This window comes from Carettochelys insculpta, chromosome 4 (genome assembly GCF_033958435.1).
Source record: "Carettochelys insculpta isolate YL-2023 chromosome 4, ASM3395843v1, whole genome shotgun sequence".
NCBI lineage: Eukaryota > Metazoa > Chordata > Testudines > Carettochelyidae > Carettochelys > Carettochelys insculpta.
In genome coordinates this window covers 257,262-275,460 of record NC_134140.1, presented here as the reverse complement: position 1 = coordinate 275,460, position 18,199 = coordinate 257,262, and the positions used below count along the sequence as shown (strand labels likewise).

General features: G+C 44.0%; 1 protein-coding gene across 1 annotated transcript in view; it reads right to left on the bottom strand.

Moving 5' to 3' along the window:
• Positions 1 to 18,199, bottom strand: part of M1AP (meiosis 1 associated protein) — a 138,420-nt gene that overhangs the window by 19,370 nt on the left and 100,851 nt on the right. Inside the window, exon 7 of the mRNA XM_074992109.1 lies at positions 2,376 to 2,517. Coding sequence (XP_074848210.1) covers positions 2,376 to 2,517 — 142 coding nt within the window. The remainder of the gene's footprint in view (positions 1 to 2,375; positions 2,518 to 18,199) is intronic.

The window sequence follows — 18,199 nt, the reverse complement described above, 5'->3', positions numbered from 1 at the left end:
AAGAGATGTTGTGGGTTCCCCCTAATTAGAAATTTTTAAGAATAAGTTAGACATATATCTGTCAGGGATGGTCTAGGTTTATTTGGTTCTGTTTCTGCCCAGTGCGCTGAAATTGACAACTTCTAGAGGTGCCTTCCAGCCCTTCATTTTTGTGGTTCATTAGCATACTCCTGCTTTTGTGGACCAATCTAACTAATGGTAATATCACACAAACTTAGTCCCAAGTCCAGTCCTTGAGAAACTTCACTAGTAATGTCCCTCCATTCAGTCCCTAGTCATTTCCATTTCAGCTACCTTCTTGCCCACTTTACAATTCTGGTATGGATTACTGACTCCTCTAATAATTTCTCACACAGCACTGCATCAGATGGTTTTCTGAAGTTCAGATAGCCAAGAGAAATGCAGTAGTGTCAATCAGTTACCTTATCAAACAAACATATCAGGTTAGTTTGGCAGTAGTAAAAGAAGAATGTAAGGACTATTTAGAAATGCTGGAACATGCACAAGTCTATGGGCCTGGACCAAATGCATTCAAGGGTGCTGAGGGAGTTGGTTGATGTGATTGCAGAGCCATTGGCCATTATCTTTGAAAACGTGACAGGGATGATTCTAGATGACTGAAAAAGGCAAACATAGTGCCCACATTTAAAAAGGGTATCACCAGCCCTAGAGACTGGCCACAGTCACATCTGTCCCTGGGAAAATCATGAAACAGGTCCTTAAAGAATCCATTCTGAATCAGTTGCAGGAGAAGAGAATGAACAGGAATTGTCAGCATGGATTCACCAAGGTGAAGTCATGGCTGACCAATTTGATTGCCTTCTGTGATGAGAAAAATGGCTCCGTGGACATGCAGAAAAGAGTGGATGTGCTATACCTTGACTTTAGCAAAGCTTTTGATATGGTCTCCCATAGGATTCTTGCCAGCAAGTTAAAGTATAGTTTGGATGACTGGACTATATAATGGACAGAAAGCTGGCTAGAACATCAGGCTCAACAGGTAGAGATCCACAGCTTGATGTCTAGTTGGTAGCCAGTATCAAGCAAAGTGCCCACAGGGTCAGTCCTGGTGATAGTTTTATTCAACATCTTCATTAATGATTTGAATGATGGGATGTATTGCATACTCAGCAAGTTTGAGGATGACACAAAGATGTGGGAAGCGGTGGATACTCTGGAGGGTAGAGAGAGTGTCCAGAGTGACCTAGACAAATTGGAGGATTGGGCCAAAAGAGATCTGATGGTGTTCAACAAGGGAGGTGCAAGCTTCTGCACATAGCATGGAAGAATCCCATGCACAGCTATAGGTTAGAGACTGTCTGACTAAGCAGCAGTTCAGCAGAGAAGGACCTGGGGATTACAGTGTGCAAGAAGCTGGATATGAGTTAACATTGAGTACCGGTGAGGCCACACGTGGAGTACTGCATCTAGTTTTGCCCATTCCCTCCCTGAAAGGATGTAGACAAATTGGACAGAGTCTGGCAGAGGGCACTGAAAATGATTAAGGGGCTGAGGCACACGGTTTATGACGAGAGGCTGAGGGAACTGGGATTATTTGGTCTGCAGAAGAGAAGAATGAGGGATGTGATTTGATAGCACCCTTCAACTGCCTGAAGGTGGGTTCCAAAGTGAATGGAGCTATGCTATGCTCAATGGTGGCAAATGACAGAAATAAGGACCAATGGTTTCAAGTTGCAGTGGAGGATGTCTAGGTTGGATTGTAGGAAAATCTATCTTACTACAAGGACGGTGAAGCACTGGAATGTGCTGCCTAGGGAGGTGGGGGAATCACCATCCTTATAGGTTTTTAAGGCCAGACTTGACAGAGCCTTCACTGGAACAATTTAGTTAGGATTAGTCCTGCTTTGAGTAAGGGGTTGGACTAGATGACCTCCTGAGGTTTCTTTCAGTTCTAATCATCTGTAATTCTATAATCTGTCTTTGGCAGACTCACATTGCATTTTCATCCTCTTTTCCATTTGCCCCCATGTCTTTAAGTATTTGTTCCTTCAAAATTTGTTCTAAGACTTTGCATACTATTAAGGTCACAATAACAGGTGCCTAGATACGTCTTTCTTCCTTGCTTAAATTACTCCCATGTTAAAAATTCTTATTTCCAGTTTGAATTTGTTAGCTTCATAGCATTGGTACCAATGTCTGCTGGCTGAAGTGTCCTTTTCTTTGGCCATCTGCTGTAGAATAGTTCCAATGCAATTGCTGGAAGAGTTCACAGGCAAAATTGTGTAATAAACACAGAAGCTGCAGGTTCTTGGGGCACCTTTCCTAGAGCAGCCTGGACTCTTTTGTTCCTCTAGAGTGACGTCTGCCTTTGCCCTGCACAGATCCAGTCCAGATGGCAGCTTGAATGCACTCACCAGCAAGCTGTGACACAGAGCATGGAAGTTGTGTTGGTTTATCTCCAGCTCATCCCAGTCCAGCTGCCAACAGCTCGTAGGCTTGATGATGAAGGGAAGCCCAAAGAGCACTGACTCGCAAACTCCTTCAGCCTTCAGAGCCCTGCAAAAAAAAAAAAAGAAAAACGGGGGGGGTGGGCAATGGGGGAACCTGATGACAACTATATTCAACCTATAGTTTCTTTTGCTGTCTCTTAAACACTTATATGCGGAATGCTAGTGAAGGGCCTGAGATACAGCCCACATCCACTGTCAGTGCCCTAACTAGACTGGCAGGGGTTTGTGGAGAATGGATCCTATCTGCACTAGGTACCAGTGCCCTGAATGCTCACTTGGGTGAGGGGGGCAAAAGATGCAACCCATACCCAGCACTCTAAACACTCATTGCTGGAGGGAGGATCATAAAATCATAAAACACTAGAACTGGAAGGGACCTTGAGGTGGAAACGTAGGGTGGTGGTGGAGGGAGATTCTCTTCTGAGGGGGATGGAAGCACCCATCTGTTGCTGTGACATGTCCTCTTAGGAGGTATGCTGCCTGCCAGGAGCCCATATCTGAGATGTTACAAAGGTGTTGTCGAGGATTATCCAGCGTGCTGACTACTACCCCATGCTGTTCATCCATATGGGCATGGTATAACCTTGAGCAGATCAAGCATGACTACAAGGCTCTGGAAGTATGGGTGAAGGAGTTGGGAGTGCAGGTGGTGTTCTCCTCAATCCTTCCTGTCAAAGATAGGGGACCAGGAAGAGACAGGTACATCCTGAAGGTGAATGCCTGTCTGCAAGGATGGTGTTGCCAGGAGTGCTTTGGCTTCCTTGATCACAGGGCTGCTAAGGATTGATAGAGTTCATCTTCTGAGGAATGGGAAGACTATATTTGGATGAAGACTGGCTAACCTAGCGAGGAGGGCTTTAAACTAGATTCAATGGGGACAGGTGACCAAAGCCCACAGGTAAGTAAAAAACTGGAGACCTGGGAGCTGGGTGTGAAATGGGAGGGATCATGGGCTATAACAGCAGATTAAAAAAGAGAGGGACTAGGCAGAACTGGGAGGCAAAAGCAAATCAACATCCGAGATACCTACATACAAAAGCAAGAAGTATGGGTAATTATGGATAACAATTCATTCCTCTAATATGAATATGGCATTAGGAATATATTACCAACCACCTAACCAGGACAGTGATAGTGATGCTGAAATGTTAAGGGAGATTAGAGAGGCTATCAAAATAAAAAACACAGTAATAATAGGAGATTTCAATTATCCCCATATTGATTGGGTGCATGTCACCTCAGGACGGGATTCAGAGATTAGATTTCTTGATGCCTTAAATGACTGCTTCTTGGAGCAGCTAGTACAGGAACCCACAAAGGGAGAGTCAATTCTCGATCTAGTCTTGACTGGAACGCAGGATCTGGTCCAAGAGGTAACTGTTACTGGACCGCTTGGAAATAGTGACCACAATATAATAACTTTTAATATTCCTGTGTTGGGAAGAACACCGCAGCGGTCAAACACTTTGGCATTTAATTTCAAAAAGGGGAATTACACTAAAATGAGGAAGCTAGTTAAACAGAAACTAAAAGGTAGAGTAATTAAACTAAAATCCCTGGAAGCTGCATGGAAACTGTTTAAAGACACCATACTAGAGGCCCAACTTAAATGTATACCCCCAAATAAAAAAACACAGTAAGAGACCTAACAAAGAACCACCATGGCTAAACAGCCATGTTAAAAAGGCAGTGAGAGAGAAAAGGGCAGCTTTTAAAAAGTGGAAGTCAAATCCTAATGAGGAAAATAGAAAGGAACATAAACACTCCCAAATTAAGTGTCATAATATAGTAAGAAAAGCCAAAAAAGATTTTGAGGAACAGCTAGCCAAAAATTCAAAAAACGATAGTAAAATGTTTTTTAAATACATTAGAAGCACGAAGCCCGCTAAAAGAGCAGTGGGGCCCTTGGACGATAAAGATATAAAAGGAGCGATCAAGGAAGACAGTGCCATTGCGGAGCGATTAAATGATTTCTTTGCTTCAGTCTTCACGGCTGAGGATGTTACAGAGGTTCCTAAATCTGAGCCAGCCTTTTTAGGTGACAAATCTGAGGAACTCACTCAGATTGAAGTGACATTAGAGGAGGTTTTGGAGTTAATTGATAAGCTGAATAGTAACAAGTCTCCAGGACCAGACGGTATTCACCCAAGGGTTCTGAAAGAACGCAAATGTGAAATTGCGGAGTTATTAACAGTGGTTTGTAACCTATCCTTTAAATCCACTTTGGTACCAAATGACTGGAAGACGGCCAATATAACGCCAATATTTAAAAAAGGCTCTAGAGGAGACCCTGGCAATTATAGACCGATAAGTCTAACATCAGTACCAGGCAAATTAGCAGAAACACTAGTAAAGAATAAAATTGCAAGGCATGTAGAAGAGCACGAATTGTTGGGCAAAAGTCAGCATGGTTTCTGCAGAGGGAAGTCGTGTCTAACTAATCTATTAGAATTCTTTGAAGGGGTTAATAAACATACGGACAAGGGGCACCCAGTGGACATAATATACCTAGATTTCCAGAAAGCCTTTGACACGGTCCCACACCAAAGGCTTTTATGTAAATTAGGTGGTCATGGGATAGGAGGAAAGATCCTTTCATGGATCGGGAATTGGTTAAAAGACAGAAAACAAAGGGTGGGAATAAATGGTAAATTTTCACAATGGAGGAGGGTAACTAGTGGTGTTCCCCAGGGGTCAGTCCTGGGACCAATCCTGTTCAACTTGTTCATCAAGGATCTAGAAAATGAGGTAAGCAGTGAGGTGGCAAAGTTTGCAGATGACACCAAGTTGTTCAGGACAGTCAAAACCAAAACAGATTGTGAAGAACTACAAAAAGATCTCAGCAAACTGAGTGATTGGGCAGCAAAATGGCAAATGAAATTTAATGTGGGTAAGTGTAAGGTAATGCATGTTGGAAAAAATAACCCAAATTACACGTACTACATGATGGGGTCAAATTTAGCTACGACAGATCAGGAAAGGGATCTTGGAGTTATAGTGGATAGTTCTCTGAAGACATCCACGCAGTGTGCAGCGGCAGTTAGTAAGGCAAATAGGATGTTAGGAATTATTAAAAAAGGGATCGATAATAAGACAAAAGATATCATGCTTCCCCTATATAAAACTATGGTACGCCCACATCTTGAGTACTGCGTGCAGATGTGGTCTCCTCACCTCAAAAAAGATATATTGGCATTAGAAAAGGTTCAGAAAAGGGCGACTAAGATGATTAGGGGCTTGGACCGGGTCCCATATGGGGAGAGGCTAGAGAGACTGGGACTTTTCAGTTTGGAAAAGAGGCGATTGAGGGGCGATATGATAGAGGTATATAAAATCATGAATGGTGTGGAGAAAGTGAATATAGAAAAATTATTTACCTTTTCCCATAATACAAGAACTAGGGGACACCAAATGAAATTGATGGGTAGTAGGTTCAAAACTAATAAAAGGAAATTTTTCTTCACACAGCGCACAGTCAACCTGTGGAACTCCTTGCCGGAGGAGGCTGTGAAGGCCAGGACTCTATTAGGGTTTAAAAAAGAGCTTGATAAATTTTTGCAGGTTAGGTCCATAAATGGCTATTAGCCAGGGATAAAGTATGGTGCCCTAGCCTTCAGAACAAGGGCAGGAGATGGATGGCAGGAGATAAATCACTTGATCATTGTCTTCTGTTCTCCTTCTCTGGGGCACCTGGCATTGGCCACCGTCGGCAGATGGGATGCTGGGCTGGATGGACCTTTGGTCTGACTCAGTATGGCCATTCTTATGTTCTTATGGTCTTATGTTCTTATATTCTTAAGCAGGAAGAACTTGAAGTGCCAATAAATAAACACAACTATGGCATTATTGATATCACAGAGACTTTGTGGGATAATACACACAATTGGAATATTGGTATAGAAGGGTACAGCTTACTCAGGAAGGATAGACAGGGTAAACAGGGAGGAGGTGTTGTCTTATATATTTAAAAATGTGCACACCTGGACTGAGATGGAGATGGATGCAGGAGACAGATGCATTGAGAGTCTCTGGATTAATCTAAAAGGGGTAAAAACCAAGGATGATATGTTAGGGGTCTACTACAGGCCCCTAGCATGACATGCATTACTGAGAGAGATGGTGGAATCTCCATTGCTAGAAGTTTAAGTCCTGGCTTGACACAGTCATGGCTGGGATGATTCAGCTGGGGATGATCCTCCTTTAGGCAGGCGGCTGGCCTAGATGACCTCCTGAGTCCCCTTCCAGCCCTAGAATTCTATGATTCACCTACCCTGGTAGAAGAGGTGGATGAGGCTTTTTCTAGCGACTAACAAAATGATCCAAAGTGCAGGATTTAGTGATGATAGGAGATTTCACCTATCCAGACATATGTTGGGAAACTAACTCAGTGAGGCACAGACTATCCAGAAAGTTCTTGGACTGCATTGACGATAATTTTTTATTTCAGAAAGTGGAAAAAGCTACTGGAGGGAAGCAGTTCTAGATTTGATTTTTAACAAATAGGGAGGAACTAGTTGAGAATTTGAAAGTGGAAGGCAGCTTGGGAGAAAGTGACCATGAAATCATAGCATTCGTGATTCTAAGAAATGGTGAAAGGGAGAGCAGCAAAATAGAGACAATGGATAAGAAGGCAGACACAGCAAACACTATGAGCAGCAAACAGGAGCAGGTAACAGGGCGTGAACCTGGGAAAGCATCCACAAGGAGCTCACTATCGGAGGGGTAGCCATGTTAGTCTGGATCTGTAACAGCAACAAAGGGTCCTGTGGCACTTTATAGACTAACAGAAAAGTTTTGAGCATGAGCTTTCGTGAGCACAGACTCACTTCATCAGATGCTGCTGAAGGAGCTCAGGTGAGTGTGGCTTTTGGTGCGGGGGGGTTGCGTTGTGAGCTGGTGGGTTGAATATCTGTCTGCATGTCTCAGCTTTTGTTTTGAAAAGAGGGGCAGTTTAAAAGTGTGTTTAGCAGGTTGATAAGTTTGCAGGGTGTGAATTGGGAGTGCTTTGTTCAAGGTGATTAGTTTGGAGACAAGGCTTTGAGCCAGGCCTAGCCAGCCAGCAGCCTTCTAAGAAGGATGCCACAGTGAATACTGTGAGCAGTGAACAGAGTTTGCCTTGGGGAGGAGTCCCATACCAATTGTTTCTTTCTTATAGGTTTGTTTCTCTTGCACCCTTCAAAGCAGCACTAGAAACATTTAGGGAAACTCTCTAAAGAAAGGGAAAATGGATGGTGACATGTCTGAGAAGTCTGCTGTTGTGCCCTGCAGTTTGTCTTCCTACTGGATGATAGACAGAATTTTGTATGTCCCAAGTGCAAGCTGGTTGCCATTTTGGAAGAGAAGGTTAGAGGATTTGAGGCACAGATATCCCTCAGGTGCATCAGAGAAGGTGAAGACTTTCTGGATAGAAGGTACCATATAATACTGCAGGAACAGCAGGCTGTTCTAAACAAGGAAGAGAACTAGAAGCATGCTACCTCCAGGAGAAGAAAACCAATTCAGGTCTCTCCATTTCTAGTGGAGTTAAGCAACGGCTTTCAGCCTCTCTGCATAGGTGATACAGTGGATTTGGCTGGGGGAGATATCTCACAGAGAATGGATCAGAAGAAACCTCCTGCAGATTGTAAGGCATGGGATGCACAGTCCTAGGGATGTGGGTTTTACAACCACCACCCCTAAGAGAAGAAGACAGGTGGTGGTGGTCGGGGATTCCCTCCTAAGAGGGACAGAGTCATCTGTCTGCCATCCAGACCTAGAAACCTGGCACGTTTGCTGCTTGCTGGGAACTAGAATCCAGGATGTTACAGAATCTATTCCAAGAATCATCAAACCCACAAACTAATAACCCTTCCTACTTCTCCATGTAGGAACTAATGATAGAGCCAAGAGTGACCTTCATGAGATTACTGCAGATTACATACTCCTAGGAATAAAGATCAAGAAATATGGAGCACAAGTGGTGGTCTCATCCATCCTCCCTGTGGAAGGAAAGGGTCCAGGTAGGGATCATCAAACCACTGAGGTAAATGCGTGGTTGCATAGGTGGTGTCGCAAAGAAGGATTTGGTTTCTTCGACCATGGGATCCTATTTTATGAACAAGGAGTGCTGGGAAGAGATGGGATCCACCTAACGAAGAGAAAAAAAGAGCATCTTTGCGAGCAGGCTTGCAGACGTAGTGAGGAGGGCTTTAAACTAGGGTCATCAGGGACAGTGACACAAGCCCTGGGGTAAGTGGGGAAGGAGGAGGGAACAACAAAGTAGGATTCCCAGGTGAAGAGGAGAAAGTGGGCCAATCAGCCACTTCTCTAAGACACTTGTACAGAAATGCAACAAGCCTGGGAAACAAACAGGAAGAATTAGAGGACCTTGCACAGTCTAGGAAGTACGAGGTGATTGGAATAACCAAGATTTGGTGGGATGATTCGCATAACTGAAGCACGGTCATGGAAGGGTCTAAACTGTTTAGGAAGGACAGGAAGGGGAGAAAAGGAGGAGGAGTTGTGCTCTATGTGAGGGAGCAGTGTGATTGCTCAGAGCTCCAGCATAAGGAGGGAGAAAATCCAGTTGAGTGTCTTTGGGTTAAGCATAGAGGCGGAAGCAACAGAAGTGATGTTGTAGTTGGTGTTTGCTACAGACTGCCAGATCAGGGAGATAAGTTAGATGAGGACTTCTTCAGACAGCTAAGAGAAACTTCCAAATCACAGGCCCTGGTTCTCACAGGAGACTTTAATCATCAAGAGACTTGTTGGGAGACCAATACAGCAGCACACAGAGAATCCAGGAATTTTTGGAGAATGTTGGGGATAACTTCTTGGTAGAAGTGCTGACGGAACCAACCAGGGGCCTGCACAACTTGACCTGCTGTTCACAAACAGGGAAGAACAAGTAGGAGAAATAGAAGTGGGTGGCAACCGGGGCTGCAGCGACCATGAGGTGGTAGATTTCAGGACCCTAACAAAAGGAAGAAGGTGAGCAGTAAAATACAGACCACTGATTTCAAAACAGCAGACTTTGACTCCATGAGAGAACTGATGGGCAGGACCACTTGGGAAACAAAGATGAAGGGTAAAGAGTTCAGGAGAACTAGCAGTATTTTAAACAAGTCTTAATGAAGGCACAGGAACAAACAATCCCACTTCATAGTAAGAAATGGCTTAACAGGGAACAGCATGGCTTAACAGGGAAATCCTTGGTGAGCTTAAACTCAAAAAGGATGTGTATAATAAGTGGAAACATGGACGGCTGACTAAGGAGGAGTATAAATATATGGCTGGAGAATGCTGGGCAATAATCGGGAAAGTGAAAGCACAACTGGAACTGCAGCTGGCAAGGGATGTGAAAGGTAACAAGAAGGGTTTCTACAGGCATGTTAACAATAAGAGGGTTATCAGGGAAGGTGTGGGACCATTACTGGATGAGAGAGGTAACCCAATGACAGATGATGTAAGAAAAGATGAAGTATTCAATGCATTTTTTACCTCAGCCTTCACAGGTAAGGACAGCTCCCACACTACGATGTGAGACAATGCAGCATGGGAAGGTGGAGGGCAGCCTTTGGTGGGGAAGGAACAAGTTAAGAGCTACTTAGGAAAACTAGATGTACACAAATCCAGGGGTCTGGATTTAATGCACCCAAAGGTACTGAGGGAATTGGGAGACATCATTGCTGAGCCTTTGGCCATTATCTTTGAAGACTCTTGGAGATAGGGAGAGATCTCAGATGGCTGGAAAAAAGGCAAATGTAGTGCCCATCTTTAAAAAAGGAAAGAAGGATGATCCAGGAGACTGTAAACTAGTCAGCCTTACCTCAGTCCCTGGGAAAATAATGGAAGGGATCCTCAAGTAATCCATTTTGGAGCACTTGGAAGAGAGGAGAGTGATCAAAAGTGGTCAACATACATTCACCAAGGTCAAGTCGTGCCTGACCAATCTGATTAGCTTCTATGATGAGGTGACAGGATCTTTGGAGATGGGGGAAGTCAGTGGATGTGATATACCTTCACTTCAGCAAAGCTTTAGATACAGCCTCCCACAACACTCTTGCCCATAAGTTAAGGAAGTATGGATCGGATACGTGGACTATAAGATGGATAGAAAGCTGGCTTGATGGTTGGGCCCAACAGGTAGTGGTCAATGGCTCAACATCTGGTGGCTGTGGGTTTCAAGTGGAATGCATAAAGGCTTGGTTCTGGGGCCAGTGTTGATCAATATCTTTATTAATGACTGGATGAGGGACTGGATTGCACCCTCAACAAGTTGGCGAATGACACCAAACTAGGGGGGGGAGAGGTAGATAGGTCACTCTGGATCCTGGATAAATTGGAGGATTGGGCGAAAAGAAATCTGATGCGGTTCAACAAGGAGAAGTGTAGAGTCCTGCACTTGGGATGGAAGAATCCCAAGCATTGTTATAGGCTGAGGACTGACAGGTTAAGCATCTGTACAGCGGAAAGGGACATAGGAATTATTGTGGATGAAAGGTTGGATATGAGTCAACAATGTGCCCTTAAAGCCAAGAAGACTAATAGCATAGTGGGGTGCATTTGGAGGAGCATTTCAAACAGATCAAGAGAAGTTACTGTTCCCCTCTGCTTGGCACTGTTGAGGCCACATCTGGAGTATTGTGTCCAGTTTTGGGCTCCCCCAATATAGAAAGGATGTGGATGTGCTGGAGCAGGTTCAGCAGAGGGCAACAAAATTTATTAAGGTGCTGGAGCACATGAACTATGAGGAGAGGCTGAGGGATTTGGGCTTATTTAGTTTGCAGAAGAGAAGACTGAAGGGTGATTTAATAGCAGATTTCTAAAGGGGATAGAGAGAAACTGTTCTCAGTGGTGATGGATGGCAGAACAAGGAGCACTGCTCTGAAGTTATAGAAGGAGAGGAATAGGTTGCATATTAGGAAAAAGTACTTCACCAGGAGGCTGTTGAGGCACTGGAATGCATTGCCTTCCGAGATGGTTGAATCTCCATCCCTAGAAGTTTTTAAGTCCTGGCTTGACAGAGTCCTGGCTGGGATGACTTAGCTGGGGTTGATCCTGCTTGAAGCAGGGAGCTGGACTCAAAGACTTCCTAAGGTCCCTTCCAGCCCTATAATTCTATTATTTCAGGAAGGCAGATTTTGATAAACTCAGAGAGCTGTTAGGTAAGGTTCCATGGGACGCAAGACTAAGGAAAAACAGTTGAAGAGAGTTGGCAGTTTTTCAAAGGGACATTATTAGGGGCCTGAAACCAAGCTATACCACAGCATAGAAAAGATAGATAGTATGGTAAAAGACCACCGGGGCTTAGCCAGGTGATCTTGCATGAGTTCAAAATCAAAAAGGAATCCGTATAGAAAGTAGAAATTATGAGAAATTACAAAGGGTGAATATAAGCAAACAATATACGTATACGGGGCAACATTAGAAAGGCAAAGGTATAAAATGAACTCAAACTAGCTAGGGACATAAAGGCTAACAAGAAGACATTCTACAAATATATTAAAAGTGAGTGGGAGGCCAAGGGCAGGGTAGGTCCACTACTCTGTGAGGAAGGAGAAACAATATTAGGAAACTTGTAAATGTCAGAGATGCTTCATGGCTTCTTTGTTTTGATCTTCACCAAGAAGTCTGATGCAGAAATCCCTGACATGGTGAATGCTAGTGGGAAGGGGGTAGGTTTAGAAGATAAAATAAAAAAGAACAAGTTTTAAAAAAATTGATTAGAAAAATTAGATGTCTGCAAGTCACCAGGGCCTGATGAAATGCATCCTAGAATACTCCAGGAGCTGATAGAGGATGTATCAGAACGTTTAGCTATCATCTTTGAAAAGTTCTGGAAGTTGGGAGATATTCCAGAAGACTGGAAAAGGGCAAATATAGTGCCCATATATAAAAAGTGAAAAAAGAACAACCCAGGAAACTACAGACCAGTCAGTTTAACTTCTGTGCTGGGAAAGATAATTGAGCAAGTAATTAAGGAATTCATCAGCAAACATCTGGAAGAAAATAAGGCACTAGGTAACAGTCTAATCATGCTAGACCCATCTGATAGCTTTCTTTGACAGGATAACAAGCCTCATAGATAAGGGAGAAGCAGTGGATGTTGTATACCTAGACTTTAGAAAGGTATTTGTTACAGTCTCACTTGATCTGATCAATAAACTAGGCAAATACAACTTAGATGGAGATACTGTAAGGTATCCCACCCCTAGTCCTCAATGCCAGCAGCCATATCAGCATCTGCCATGATCCTGCCACTCCTTAAAACCTCAATATTCCTGTGTACAGTCACTACTTTGCTGGGAGAGCTCAGAGTAAAGCCAAGCTGCTTCATGAAGGCAGAGTCTGCTATTCTGTCTAGTCAGCAAAGTATCGACTTCCCCACACTATATGGTTGATTAGTAACAAAGAGGAAGCCGTGCTAGTCTATACACTATCAAAACAAAAAACAGTCAAGTAGCACTTTAAGTGGGTCTGTCCCATGAAAGCTCAAAACCATTTTGCTAGTCTTTAAAGTGCTACTTGACTGTTTTTTGTTTTTATATGGTTGATGGTTCTCTTTTTTTTGTATGAGATAAAATACTAACCACTCACATGTCTCAATCACAGTCCAGCTCAGGCAATGACATTCTTTCCAAAACACTTTAAGTTGGATTGTGAGTCTCCTTCACTTCACTTCCTAACCTAAACTCTGATACTCTGTTGTGTACTGTTACCTGGTTACTGTATCCCACCCAAGAAGGTGCTACTATTTAGTCTGTCATTACTGAGGACAGTCTCTCTCCATCCTCTTTGGAAGCTCACTTCAAATAACTGAATGTTGCTATCAAAGCCCCTCTCCCCGCTTGCTCTTTTCTTCTGTAAGCTAAATACACTCATAGCCAGGTACGTTCATAGAATCATAGAACACTAGGACTGGAAGGGACCTCGAGAGGCCATCGAGTCCAGCCCCCTGCCCCAATGGCAGGACCAAGTACTATCTAAACCATCCCTGATAGACATCTATCTAACCTGTTCTTAAATATCTCCAGCGATGGAGATTCCACAACCTCCCTTGGCAATTTATTCCACTGTTTGACTGCCCTGGCAGTTAGGAACTTTTTCCTAATGTCCAACCTAAACCTCCCTTGCTGCAGTTTAAGCCCGTTGCCTCTTGTTCTATCCTCAGAGGCCAAGAAGAACAAGTTTTCTCCTTCCTCCTTATGACTCCCTTTTAGATACCTGAAAACCGCTATCATGTCTCCCCTCAATCTTCTCTTTTCCAAACTAAACAGGCCCAATTCTTTCAACCTTTTTTCACAGGTCACATTCTCTAGACCTTTAATCATTCTTATCGCTCTTTTCTGAACCCTCCCTAGTTTCTCCATCTTTTTTGAAGTGCGGTGCCCAGAACTGGACACAATACTCCAGCTGAGGCCTAACCAGCGCATAGTAGAGCAGAAGAATGACTTCTCGTGTCTTGTTCACAACACACCTGTTAATGCATCCCAGAATCATGTTTGCTTTTTTTGCAACAGCATCACACTGTTGAGTCATATTTAGCTTGTGTTCCACTATAATCCCTAGATCCCTTTCTGCTGTAGTCATTCCTAGACAGTCTCTCCCCATTCTGTATGTGTGAAACTGTTTGTTCCTTCCTAAGTGGAGCACTTTGCATTTGTCCTTATTAAACTTCATCCTGTTTACCTCAGACCACTTCTCCAATTTATCCAGATCATTTTGAATTATGACCCTATCCTCCAAAGTAGTCGCAACCCCTCCCAACTTGGTATCATCTGCAAACTTAATAAGCGTACTTTCTATGCCAATATCGAAATCATTGATGAAGACATTGAACAGAACCGGTCCTAACACAGACCCCTGCGGAACCCCACTTTTTATACTTTTCCAGCAGGATTGAGAGCCATTAAGAACTACTCTCTGGGTACGGTTATCCAGCCAGTTATGCACCCACCTTATAGTAGCCTCATCTTAATTGTATTTGCATAGTTTTTTGATAAGAATATCATGAGAGACCGTATCAAATGCTTTACTAAAGTCTAGGTATACCACATCTACCACTTCTCCCCTATCCACCAGGCTTGTTATCCTATCAAAGAAAGCTATCAGATTAGTTTGACAAGATTTATTCTTTACAAATCTATGCTGGCTGTTTCCTATTACCTTACCACCTTTCAAGTGCTTGCAGACGATTTTGTTAATTACCTGCTCCATTATCTTTCCTGGCACTGAAGTTAAGCTGACTGGCCTGTAGTTTTCTGGGTTATTCTTATTTCCCTTTTTATAGATGGGCACTATATTCACCCTTTTCCAGTCTTCTGGAATCTCTCCTGTCTCCCATAATTTTCCAAAGATGATAGATAAAGGCTCAGATACCTCCTCTATCAGCTTCTTGAGTATTCTAGGGTGCATTTCATCAGGCCCTGGTGACTTGCAGACATCTAATTTTCTTAAGTGATTTTTAACTTGTTCTTTTTTTATTTCAACTTCTAACCCTACCCCTTTCCCAGTAGCATTCACTATGTTGGGCACTCTTTCATCAGACTTCTCAGTGAAGACCGAAACAAAGAAGTCATTGAGCATCTCTGCCATTTCCAAGTTCCCTGTTACTGTTTCTCCCTCCTCACTGAGCAATGGCCCTACCCTGTCCCTGGTCTTCCTCTTGTTTGTAATATATTTGTAAAAAGCCTTCTTGTTTCCCTTTATGCCTGCAGCTAGTTTGAGCTCATTTTGTGCCTCAGCCTTTCTAATCTTTCTCCTGCATTCTTGTGTTGTTTGCCTGTATTCACCCTTTGTAATTTTTCCTTGTTTCCATTTTTTATACAATTCCTTTTTTATTTTGAGATCGTGCAAGATCTCCTGGTTAAGCCAAGGCGGTCTTTTTCCATATTTTCTATCTTTCCTACGCAGCGGGATAGCTTGCTTTTGGGCCCTTAATAATGTCCCTTTGAAAAACTGCCAACTCTCCTCAGCTGTTTTTCCCCTCAGCTTTGCTTCCCATGGGACCTTACCTACCAGCTCTCTGAGTTTACCAAAGTCTGCCCTCCTGAAATCCATTATATCTATTTTGCTGTTTTCCGTTCTACCCTTCCTTAGGATTGTGAACTCTATGATTTCGTGATCACTTTCACCCAAGCTGCCTTCCACCTTCAAGTTCTCTACCCATTCCTCCCTATTTGTTAAAATCAAATCTAATACAGCTTCCCCCCGGTAGCTTTTTCAACCTTTTGGAATAAAAATTTGTCTCCAATAAAATCCAAGAACTTACTGAATAGTCTGTGCCCCGCTATATTAGTTTCCCAACATATATCTGGATAGTTCAAGTCCCCCATCACCACCAAATCTGGGGCTCTGCTTGACTTTGTCAGTTGTTTGAAAAAAGTCTTATCCACCTCTTCCACCTGGCTAGGTGGCCTGCAGTAGACGCCTGTCAGGACATCACCCTTGTTTTTTACCCCTTAGTCTAACCCAGAGACTCTCAACACGTCCATCTCCTATGTCCATCTCCACCTCAGTCCAAGTGTATACATTTTTAATATATGAGGCAACACCTCCCCCCTTTCTTCCCTGTCTGTCCTTCCTAAGCAGGCTGTACCCTTCAATACCAACATTCCAATCATGTGTATTATCCCACCAAGTTTCTGTGATGCCAACGATGTCATAGTTGTATTTATTTACTAGCACTTCCAGTTCTTCCTGCTTATTACCCATACTTCTTGGAGAAGTCATTCTCCCGCTCTACTCTGCGCTGGTTAGGCCTCAGCTGGAGTGTTGTGTCCAGTTCTGGGCACTGCAGTTCAGGAAGGATGTGGAGAAATTGGAGAGGGTCCAGAGGAGAGCAACGAGAATGATCAAAGGTCTAGAGAACATGACCTATGAAGAAAGGCTGAAAGAATTGGGCTTGTTTAGTTTGGAAATGAGAAGATTGAGGGGGCACATGATAGCAGTTTTCAGGTATCTAAAAGGGTGTCGTAAGGCAGAGAGAGGGAACTTGTTCTTCCTTGCCTCTGAGGACAGAACAAGAGGCAATGGACTTAAATTGCAGCAGGGGAGGTTCAGGCTGGACATTAGGAAAAAGTTCCTAACTGTCAGGGTGATCAAACACTGGAACGAATTGCCAAGGGAGGTGGTAGAATCTCCATCACTGGAGATATTTAAGAAGAGGTTACATGGCTTTCAGGGATGGTCTAGAAAGTGCTTGGTCCTGCCATGAGGGCAGGGGGCTGGACTCGGCCTCTTGAGGTCCCTTCCAGTCCTACTCTTCTCTGATTCTCTGATTCTTGCATTTGTATACAGGCATGTAAGATATTGATTTGATCTTGCCTCACTGTTTTGCCCTGACCCTCTTTTTACTCTGACATTGTTGCCCATGCGGCCTCCCATTTCTGACCCATCACCCAGGTTTCCATGTTCTTCACTTACCTGTGGGCTTGGCTCCCCTGTCCCCATCAAACCTCGTTTAAAGCCCTCCTCACTAGGTTAGCCAGTTTGTGTCCAAATACGGTCTTTCCCCTCCTCAAAAGGTGAACACCTTCCTTCTCTAAAGGAAAAGGACTACACCTTTTTCTGGCACGGTAAAGCCCAAGAAGCACCCAGAGAGCATGGTGTTGGCTTTGCTGTCAAAAACACCCTTCTACAAATGGTGGATTTAGTGTTGGGCGGATCAGAAAGACTTCTTCGGATCACGCTTCAAACTTGCGCCGGTCCTGTCCACCTGATCAGCGCTTACGCCCCAACCCTGTACGCCACACCAGAAGTAAAAGACAAGTTCTATGACGTGCTTAGTGCTGCTGTAGCGCAAATACCTGCTCGTGAACAACTGTACATCTTGGGTGACTTCAATGCAAGAGTTGGAGCTGATTGGGCCTCATGGCCTTCCTGCTTAGGACACTTCGGTGTGGGAAAAATGAATGACAATGGACAGCGTCTCCTTGAACTGTGCACGTACCACAATCTGTGCATCACAAACACATTCTTCCAAACAAAGCCCCAGCACAGAGTGTCGTGGAGAGACCCACGCTCGAAGCACTGGCATCAACTAGATGTGGTCATCACTAGGCATAATAACCTCAAAAACGTCCTTCTGACACGCAGCTATCATAGTGCTGACTGTGATACAGATCACTCGCTAGTTTGCTCCAAGCTCAAGCTGAGACCCAAGAAGCTGTACTGCTCTAAACCTGCTGGAAGGCCCCACATTGACTCCGGAAAGACGGCAAACTCGGAGAAAGCTGAAAAGTTCAGAGAGACCCTCCAGGAAAATCTGCGCAGCGGCCCTGGGGGCGTTGATGCGACATCCAAATGGCAACATCTGAGGGATACAGTTTACAACACGGCCTTGTTGATGTTTGGAAGAAGAGCTAGAAACACGAACGACTGGTTCGAAGCTAACTCTGATGAGATGATTCCAGTCATTGAAAAGAAGTGCGCTGCACTCCTGGAGTACAAACGCTCACCGAGCCAGAGTACCCAGCAAGCACTTAGAGCAGCCAGAAGAACAGCACAGCAGACAGCCAGGTGCTGTGCCAACAACCACTGGCTCCAGCTATGCAGCAGCATTCAGACCTGTGCCGACTTTGGTAATCTCAGAGGAATGTACGAGGGTATGAAGAAGGTATTAGGACTCACCCAGAACAAGATGGCACCTCTGAAATCCAAATCTGGTGAAGTCATCGCTGACAAAGCCAAACAGATGGAGCGCTGGGTTGACCACTACTCCGAGCTGTACTCACGCGAGAACGTTG